General features: G+C 40.7%; 2 protein-coding genes across 2 annotated transcripts; one reads left to right on the forward strand and one right to left on the reverse strand.

Moving 5' to 3' along the window:
• The first annotated feature begins 24 nt into the window (after positions 1-24).
• Positions 25-3,924, forward strand: cUnh1orf35 (chromosome Un C1orf35 homolog). Its single transcript, XM_079285518.1, has 8 exons — positions 25-605; positions 1,283-1,433; positions 1,525-1,570; positions 1,687-1,769; positions 2,102-2,174; positions 2,348-2,427; positions 2,581-2,700; positions 3,248-3,924. The coding sequence occupies exons 1-8, from the start codon at positions 509-511 to the stop codon at positions 3,501-3,503; spliced, it is 906 nt and encodes a 301-aa protein (XP_079141644.1). The 5' UTR covers positions 25-508; the 3' UTR covers positions 3,504-3,924.
• Positions 3,925-5,479: 1,555 nt separating this feature from the next.
• arf1 (ADP-ribosylation factor 1) lies at positions 5,480-9,041 on the reverse strand. The gene is made up of 5 exons (XM_079285252.1): positions 8,985-9,041; positions 7,662-7,853; positions 7,438-7,548; positions 7,145-7,269; positions 5,480-7,017 (listed from the first exon to the last, which is right to left on the reverse strand). Exons 2-5 carry the CDS (start codon positions 7,807-7,809, stop codon positions 6,859-6,861), a joined length of 543 nt encoding a protein of 180 aa, XP_079141378.1. The 5' UTR covers positions 7,810-7,853; positions 8,985-9,041; the 3' UTR covers positions 5,480-6,858.
• Between the last annotated feature and the right edge of the window lie 659 nt (positions 9,042-9,700).

Below are 9,700 nucleotides of genomic sequence, written 5' to 3' on the forward strand. Positions count from 1 at the left end.
ATCGGGAATACGGAGGTCAAAACAGACACGCGGAGTGATGTTATGATTACGTTAGTCTAAAATAATATTAGCTGCCGCTGTATCGTATGTTAAATATATGTACAACTCACTGGCGGCTGTAGTTCCCACGTTAACGGGAAGACAAAGCGCACTCGTATGACTGTAGCTATGACTTAACGTTAGGTCGTAATTTTAACGTTAGCTACAATAGTGTAACCTAGCTTCAGTTGAACGCTGTTTTATCCAATTATTCCCCGAACGCTCTGTACATCTTTCATGAAATAAGTGGCTAAATGAATTAATGGAGTCAGTTTGAATGGTTTAGGTAAACACCACCGCAAAGAAAGACGTTGTTCCGATCGACAAAAAGGAAGGAAAACTTACCACAAAAGTACCCGGATGAGTGGACGCTGAAGGCCCATCCTCGCGTACTCGTGTGCTAACGTGGCTAAAGTCAGCTGGTGAAGCTAACGGTACACCGCTTCTTCTCTAAAAGTAACAGACTACAATGTTCGGTTCCTCGAGATCTGGGGGGGTCAGAGGAGGCCAGGACCAGTTCAACTGGGATGACGTGAAAGTCGATAAACACAGAGAGAATTATCTTGGTAAGTTCAAAAAACTGGTTCGCATCAAGTCAGCGCTAACCAGATGCACTTGCTAATAGTTGTTTGCTAACTTGCAAACTACTGAGCACGCGTTTTAGTCTCAGTGTTAACTGCACGCTATGGCTTCGGTACTCCACGTGCTGCTTTTCCGTACCTTTTGTTGTGAAGTCCTTCATTACACGGTGTCTGGCTCCTTGGTTTTAGTCCTGTTTTCCACTCTGCAAACAGAGACACACGTAGCCTCTCTGCTATCTGAGCGCACACGCTGCTGGCAACATGTCAGCACACCAAACAAGAACCAAGTAGCACGCACCACAGCTGTGACTAAATGATGAAGTAGACATACACGTTTTTGTTAAACAAATGGCAGTAATTTTGGCACATGAATGCGCGTAAACACACGATATGCGTTCATTAAAGAGGCTTATTGCTACCACAGATGATACAGCCTCATCAACAGCATATATATTATATTTTAAGTATGGTGAGATAATCAGGTGATTCTGTGGAGAGGACGCAACCAAAAATGTGTATTTCGATTTACCTAAGTTACTTATTGCCAAAGTTCTTCATTGATTTGTTTGTTCAAATCTGCAATTTAGTTAGTGCAGTACCTACAAACACCATCCTCTTTATAAAGCTGCAATGATCAGTTCATTCTTCCGTCTCGTTACCAGGGAACTCTTTGATGGCACCAGTTGGTCGATGGCAAAAAGGCAAGGATCTGTCATGGTACTCGAGAGATAAGAAAACCGGTGAACCTTTGACCAAAGAGGATGAAATTGCCGCTGTCAAGGCTGCAGAGCACGAGGCACTGATGGCTGCCCTGTACGTATACCGTCCCATAAAATAAATGGTTGACAAACGCAAGCGTGGGTCAACAAACGTTATCAATTTATGTTTTCCATTCTCCATCTAGAGGGCACAGGAATATAAAGAGGCAACCGACTGGCCTGACCAAAGAGGTATGCCACTTTGTTTGATACTGCTTTCACTCAGAAGCTTGTGAACATCTTTCGCTTGCCTTAATTAATAAAAGAAGAAATAAAAATCCAATGAATCTTCCCCATGTTGAAACCAGGACCTTGCAGATGTTTGCCGGAGGGAAGAGGTTGATGGTGAAGAGAGAGATGTGGACCGTGTCTCAGGCTTGGGAAGCTCCAGGTGATTTCTTTGGTTCTTAAGAAAATTTCTAATTGAATTGTTGTTGTTGAATATCCACTTCACAGGATTTCAGGGTTTCAGTCCATTAAAGGTCCTACTTTTAAATACTTGTGAGGTCTTTCTATCTTGAAAACAGTGTTTTGTTTTAGAGCAAACAACATATTGGGAGGAAATATGGCAATATCTGTCCCTGCCATTCACTATGTTCTATATTTGTCCTGTTAAAACTCATTAAAATGCTCCTCTTGACATCCAAGTGGCAAGAGAGCCTTTTGTCTTAATGCACTGTGATTGTAAAGTACTTCATTATAAATGAGTGTTTTCATCTGCAGTGCAGGGTCAAGGAAAATGGTGCTCTCCCAAAAGGAAAAGGAGGCAGCTAAAATAGGCCTGCCTGTTTTTACAGTAAGTATCTCCTCGATACCAAAATGTCTCTGAACATTTTAAGATGTTTATAAGGGCAAAGCAGTCTGATGGACTGGAAAACAGGCCTGAATATCTATCGTGGGTAGTGCAGAGACTTTCTTTTATTGGATCTACAACTTGATGCAAATATTTTATTCATGTTTTCTTTACAGCACCATAAAACAGAAGGTTGTCCCGAAACTTCAACATTAAAGACTTCTCAGAGTGTCGAAAAGGGGGATGTGGACCAACGGTGAGTGTGCATTATATCAAGATACCACCTAAGATAACTTAACGAACACCTATACACCGTTCTACTGGACAAAACGTCAGCCTGTATCCATTTTCCATGTTTACGTCAATAATATTCATCGTTGCAACTTTTTTTGTTTTCTTTACTCTGTAGGCACGAGAGCAAAAAGAAGAAGAAAGAGAAGAAGAGCAAAAAGGAAAAAAAGAAGAAGGAAAAGAAGAAGAAACGGCAAAGAAGAGACTCGTCCTCTTCAGACTCTGATGACAGGAAACGGTTAGTTTAACTGAAACACTACAAAGCATGGCTTTAAAAAAACAACCATGTTCCCACATAATGAACACCTCAATGTTTTAAACCACATCTAATTATTACACGCTATTATTCCTACATTGTTATTATTTCTCCAAAGGTTGCATTAAATAGTGACATTGTGCTTTATTTGATAAACTACATTGCACATTTATACGTGAATCAGAAGCTTTCATCTACCAGCACTAGAGGGCACCAAGGCACTGTCCTACACACGGCTTCTTGAAGCATTAACTTTTACATCTGGGGTGCATGTTCATGAATGAATGTGCTGGTGAGAGAGGAGCATCAGCATATGATGGTAGTGTACAGAATTAATGATGCACGTTGTTAAATATAGGGTCACTTGTCCACACAGCAGCCAGTAGATGAACTTACAGGTGCATGAAGTGTTTTCTGTGGATGTCAGTCTAAAGCTCATCTGGCAGCTACTTTATCTCCAGCCTCATAACATCTCACCCGATTCACCGCAGCCCAGTCATTGATTGTCTGCTTCCTTTTTACTCTATAGGCAGAGAAAGGACCACCATCATCATAATCCATCATGCCACAGTCAGAGTGGAGCCAGACCCCATGACAGCCATTCAAGGGGGGGAGCAAAGGCCGAGCGACAGCCCTCCTACCCCCATCATCGACCGCAGCGGCATGACACAGACTCCTCTGATGGGGGGTCTCCTGTCCCCCGTAACTCTGTCAGCCACAAGACGGCCCCTGCTGGTGGCACACAAAGCCACAGGCGGCGCCACGACACAGACTCGGACGACTGATGTCCTCCCCACCCCCTCAATTCTGAGACTCGTAACACGGACGGAAAGCTCTACAGCGGCTTGACCGCCCCCCCTCCCCCCCAAGACCCCATTTACCCCGTACAGCCAAGCAGACTGTAGATGGCGAGAGGTCGATGTGTCTAACTCACAGGCTTCGGCCTTCATGTCTCTACATCCAATTAGTCATGGAACACTGGTGTCTTTTGGGTTGTTTGACATGGAGTACCTTTTTAATTTTTTTAACACCTTTTATGTGATTTAAACCCCTAAATATTTCTATATAGTCATAGGTTTTGATTTAGTTTTTGTAAAATACAATGCAAGGTAAAATATTTAGCAAATAAAACAATCTTTTATTACAATGTCTGGCCCTGAGAACTATTACGTTGTTTGAGAATTAACTGGTGGAATAAATATATATCTCGTCTTCTCTTCTACGCCATAAGATTTTTCCAGGAAATGACTTTCCTGGCGCTCCATGTCTACGACAGCGAGTAATCTCGCAAAATATTGTACAAATTGTGTTGTCCTTTTTATATATAAACATTTCTATTTTTAAAAAAAGTATCACATTTGGCAGCTTTTCTTTAAAGCTGAAACTTTTAAAGGTGTCATCAGCACAGCACAGTTTATATCATTTACATCAGCATAGACATTGCAGATGCTTCTTGCTAAATTACGCCTATGTTTGAAAAGAGTCGAGCTAGTTTGTTTCTTTACAAATATCCCATGTTGCTGGTCCTTGTACCTGTCGTATCTCACTGTGCCTCTTGCACTATACTCGGCAGCTGCAATATTCTTTTTCTCAATGATGCCAGCGCTCAATCCCTCACCGTTCTAGGTTTGGCTCCCTGTCTGGTGCGCTGCCGTTGGAATGCTCTTCATTGGTCATAATAGAGTGTAGTGTTTGCGTTTGCCTTGAATTGGTCTGAAAGAGGGTATTCTGCTGGCTGGCACCTGGGGGGTGCACCAAAAAAAAAAAAGAGCAAGGCATTCATAGAGAAGAGTGCAAAAAACCAGGCTGGTCCTTTTATATGGCCGAGCACCGTTAGACTGCCACACACAAACCAAGCTGACTGAGCAGCAGGAGAGGAGCCCACACAAAGCAGCCCTATGAGGGACCCAGGACTCCCTCCCCTCCCACCACCATACTTTCCTGCCATGTTTTTTAGGCTTGGCTGCATTATCCATAGCAGCCTAATCAACCTGCAAGAATGCTGTCCTAGATTGCCGCCCCTACACAATGTGAAACAGGGTGTGCACTCCACATTACTGCTTTGACCCACACATTGGGTGGTTTACATCACATTTCTCTCTGGGTCAAAGTGTGACGGCCCCGACGGGCTGCTATGACGCCAGGTTTTTGGGTTCAATTTTAGTATGGTTTCCTCAAGTGTATTATTGTTCTGCCACGGACGCAACAAATGCTATTTGTTTTATTAATCACTCCACTGAAATGTCAGATAATTGTTAAAACTTGCCATCACAAGTGGCTTCATTTGGTCCGCCGAACTAACTTTTTTTGTTCAGGAAAAATTAATTCCTTTAAAATAGAAAAACGGTATTTATCAGAAAAGCACTCTCATAGAAGGCCTTTCTCACAGAAGACATTTTGACTTTCAGAGGACAAAATGGATGGCTGAATTCCGCTTAGCATCCTAGCTCGTTATTCTCACTGGAGCACTTGCACACAACAGAGCCATCGTTAGTGTTATTAGTATCACCTGTGCTTTTCCTACTAGGACAAGTCAAAATGTCTGAAGTGAAAAGGGGCGATTCAGAGGCCCGGATAGAATATCAGGCATGTTCTGCTTGATAAATGACACAAAACAATACTTTTGTTCTTTACTTTTCTATTGATTCACGAATCATTCAGCACTGTTTATATAAAAGTAGTAAATTTAGGTGTGAATGTTTTAATTGCATCAATGGAAAATAGCAAAACACTACAAAGTATCGATAGAAGCTACATTACGCACCTTAATATTCAGCAGTTTTATTGCATAGAGTGTGAAAATGAAAATCAGTTGCAGAAAAAAAAAATGTCTCCAGTCACTTTAATTACAGTGCTTTTTCCTCACAAAACAAAAGCTTTACATAAAAAAAACACACAATCTTAAGTAAAAGATTAACAGTTCTCACAATTTTAGGCAGTTATAAGTCAGAAAACTGTTTGATGCACCCTCCAGACATGTTCAGAGCAGTAAAGCAACACCCACACCTCTTCCAAAAGAAAGCTTGAAAATAGAAGACATGTGTCTTGGATGAAGAAGGCGAATGTTCAGCCTTTCATTTACCCCCAAGCACAATGTGCTGCAAAGGAAGAAATACCGGCACTACGCTAAACGTGAAGCTGATTTTGTATTGCCATCAAAACACCACTTCTCAGATTGTGATAACTAAATAAAGGCATGAATTACATGAGCCTTTAGTAAAGACAGAAGGGCCGTTGTAGTGTGCAGCTTCTTTAGTTACAATTACCGAACACAGTACACACAAGCTACAGTCTAGGGCTGTTGAAAGAATGGTTCCTGTGCAGCCTAATGATGTAAACACCCAGTGAATATGACCCTAAAGACCAACGGACCACCTCATGCAGTTTTGCTAACAAGTATATTTCAAAGGCAGCACATGATAAACCTGAGACTCAAAAATACAAAAACCCAATGCTGTCTCAACATACTGCCTTTCAAACTACCGTGAAGCAGGTAGATGTGAGATTGTTGCAGCATTTCTCAATTCGACTTACTGTATAACAAAGGCTGGTACGTGTTCACAGACGGGAGTTTTCAGCTTGGAAAAAGGGGGATTTTGGTACAAAGAGGCCATGCCTGTGTTTACTAACTGGTAATTTGGGGGGGGGGGGGGGGGGCCTGGTACATGCAGTCACTTGTTAAGGTAACCACAGTGGCTGCAAGTAGTGCATCAGTGTTTAAGTCAGTTTTTTAAATTAAAAGCCCATCACCCACTACCGTACGTGTGGCCAGATAACAAGTCATCAGATTGCATTGAGGTCCTGGGCCACCGTGCTGGTAAATTCTTATTCCTCACCTCCCTTTTCTTATTCAATGCACACACGGCTGCCCATCAGCCCGAAAGAGAAATAACCACGACGGGATCTGTAGAGTGCAATAAGCTGCCCCATTACCAAATATATTTACAGTTACATAAAATAAAATAATAAAACCTGACAGCTTTACAAGAATAGATCATCCCCACCACTGGCCTGTATGTTTAGAACAATAACTGCTGCGGTAAGGGAAACTTCCAGTACTTCTTTTTGGAGAGGGTAACTTAGTTTTGCAAAACTTTAGGTGTCGAGAGCATGGTCTGAGATTGGGTGGATGGCCGGTGATTATTGTTTTTTGAGCTGAGTAGACAACCAATCGAGTCCTTCGTATAGGCCATCCCCGGTGGTGGCACAGGTCGCCTGGATGTACCAGTTTCTGTGGCGTAGGTTGTGAAGACCCAACTTGTCTGTGAGTTCTGCTGCATTCATAGCGTTTGGAAGATCCTACAAACAATAAAACAGTGAGAAAACAAAACATTAAAGCCAACGTGAGCACAACAGGAAAAACCTGTAGAAAAGTGGTTACGATATACGCCTGCTTATATCGAAAAATGTCACTCGTATGACTTACTTGTTTGTTGGCAAACACTAATAGCACAGCATCACGCAACTCGTCCTCTCCCAACATCCGTGCGAGCTCTTCACGAGCCTCCTGAACTCGCTCTCTGTCGTTGCTGTCCACAACAAATATGAGACCTAGAACGAGAGCAAATGGGAAACAAATGAATGAGCGTGTGACGTGTCCTGTATCTTTTAAAAACAATGCAGTGGAAATGTAGTGAATACAACAAAGCCCCGAACAAAGTGAACTATTTAAATCCCCCAAAATGTCAAAAACTAAGGTTGTGACATGACTATACGTACCCTGTGTGTTCTGGAAGTAGTGACGCCACAGCGGTCGAATTTTGTCTTGACCACCAACATCCCATACTGTGAAACTGATGTTCTTGTATTCTACAGTCTCCACATTAAAACCTGGATGAAAAACAAAAACAAAGAATCAAATCAAGTACACATAAGTTCTCATTTGACAGTGATATGGTCACAAAACACATGAAGACATTAATATTTTACAATGTTTGAGTTACCTATTGTGGGAATGGTAGTCACAATCTCTCCAAGTTTCAACTTGTACAAAATAGTTGTCTTTCCAGCAGCATCCAGACCCACCATGAGGATCCTCATCTCCTTCTTCCCAAACAAATTACTAAAGAGCTGTGTAAACATATTCCCCATGGCGGCTGATGTTGGGGACCTACTTCATCTAAAAAAAAAAAAACCTTAAAAGAAACAACAAATAAATTCAGTATGAAGACTATGGCTAATAATAAGGCATCAAGTAGAGCTTAAACTATTTGTCAATTAATCAATTAGCTGTACGTAAGTCCATTTTGTTGTCTCTGTGTTCCTGGCTTGTTGTTTTAAGCAGTGGAGGAAAATCGATTGTATGCATTTTAGTGTCGAACATTTATTTTTGATGCAGGATATTCAAACTTCATTACTTCCACATGATATCGAAAAACATTTCACATTAGTCATTCATGTTTATCCAAAACAGGCTCCTAAAGGCGATTATGTGTATTTACAAACTTCATTATTTCAAAGGAAAAGCAACTTTTAGTTATTTTAGTTATCGTGGATTTGTTTTATTACTTTTTTTACTTAGTTAATATTCTTTACTGTTTGATTACTTATTTACAATCTCGAATTTTGTTTGTTTTGACGTTGTAATGAAAAACCAAAACTTGTGTGTTCTCTTCCTATTTCAACAAAACACGCGTTCGCCTGAGAGTCGCCAGTTAACAGGGTCGCTCGATAAACCGAAACACCGGAAATGAAATATCTTAAGCCTAAAGTATCATCGGTAATGTTAAATGTAACTAACGTTAACAATGTTAAGACCTCGACATTTATGGCAAATAACGACCCAACGCGGCGCACTCGAGTACTTTAACAGTTAGCTTACCATTGTGCAATGCAAAAAGCTGTCCGACTAACCTAACGTTACGTAAACAAACAACGTTAGCATGCTAAGGTACGATGCTAACATCGTCCAACCGGTTTATACTTTTCGACACTGTATTGAAAATTACTTACCAATATGCAGATATACTTATTTAATTTTTTCTATGATGACTTAATACAGAAGGTATACGGACAGACGTGGGAGCGCGATGTGATAACAGGGTAAATTCAGATATCGATTCCGATAAGTTAGCTAACAGCTAGCTAGCACACTCGGTAAAGTTCGCTCTCAGCAGCCGGTCACCGTTTTTCTCCCGGCGTCATGAATATCTACACAACCGCCGAAACAAAGACGATTTTGTTTAAAAAAGCATGGCTTTTTAAACGACTACGTTCAAGCGAAATATATAAATTGTCTTCATAAAAGGCATTGCTTACACACTTACACAGTTGATGTTTCCTTCCTTGTTAAAGGCGTTTCCTTCCTCAAGAAAATGGCGACAATTTGACACGTCAGAGGTTCCGTTCCAGCAAAACTTCCGTCAAAGCTGGAAGATGTCACCCCCTGTGGTTGAGGGGAGAATGATTATTTATTGGTTCATATTTTTCTATTATTACACTCACACACACACGCTCTTATTTAATGATAACACACATCAACAAACCCTTACAATGTGTTGTAAAGGATTGTTAAAACACATGTAAAAATCATTCACAGGCAGATTTAAAACTGCTTTCTAAACTCATGACGATATGTTGAGTTTAAAGGTTAATATTTGAATAATGGTTTAATAAAAGTAATTTAACTCCAGGTCCAATTAGTGGACTTTTCCCAGAGCTTTCAGCTGCCGGACTTACACGGTATGATATAGTTATTTTACTTGTACTTATTTTACTGTGTTGTAATGTGTCATAATTTATATATCTGTATACTGCTTATCGTATATTATTGAACCTATTGCCATTTAAGTGATCAAAAATATCATTGAACCACAATTATTTTAAATCAGCAATAACAGAGTACAGTAATGGCCCATCTTGCTGGCATCTCCTCAGCCACATATCAGTAATTTTAATTCGGCAAGGATAGACAATTTATGTTTATTTTTAAAGGGACTGACTCATAAACATAACATTCACTGAATAGTCGAACGTACAACAT

Source organism: Melanostigma gelatinosum, assembly GCF_949748355.1.
Source record: "Melanostigma gelatinosum genome assembly, chromosome: 15".
In the NCBI taxonomy this organism is placed as follows: Eukaryota; Metazoa; Chordata; class Actinopteri; order Perciformes; family Zoarcidae; genus Melanostigma; species Melanostigma gelatinosum.

Excerpts from the sequence above, each read along its gene's own strand:
- cUnh1orf35 (XM_079285518.1), top strand. The coding sequence starts at position 509 with ATGTTCGGTTCCTCGAGATCTGGGGGGGTCAGAGGAGGCCAGGACCAG. Across the intron at positions 1,571-1,686 it reads CGACTGGCCTGACCAAAGAG|GACCTTGCAGATGTTTGCCG; the intron begins GTATGCCACTTT and ends TGTTGAAACCAG. Across the intron at positions 2,428-2,580 it reads AAGGGGGATGTGGACCAACG|GCACGAGAGCAAAAAGAAGA; the intron begins GTGAGTGTGCAT and ends TTTACTCTGTAG.
- arf1 (XM_079285252.1), bottom strand. The coding sequence starts at position 7,809 with ATGGGGAATATGTTTACACAGCTCTTTAGTAATTTGTTTGGGAAGAAG. Across the intron at positions 7,549-7,661 it reads GACTACCATTCCCACAATAG|GTTTTAATGTGGAGACTGTA; the intron begins GTAACTCAAACA and ends TTTTTCATCCAG. Across the intron at positions 7,270-7,437 it reads CTACTTCCAGAACACACAGG|GTCTCATATTTGTTGTGGAC; the intron begins GTACGTATAGTC and ends CTCTCGTTCTAG.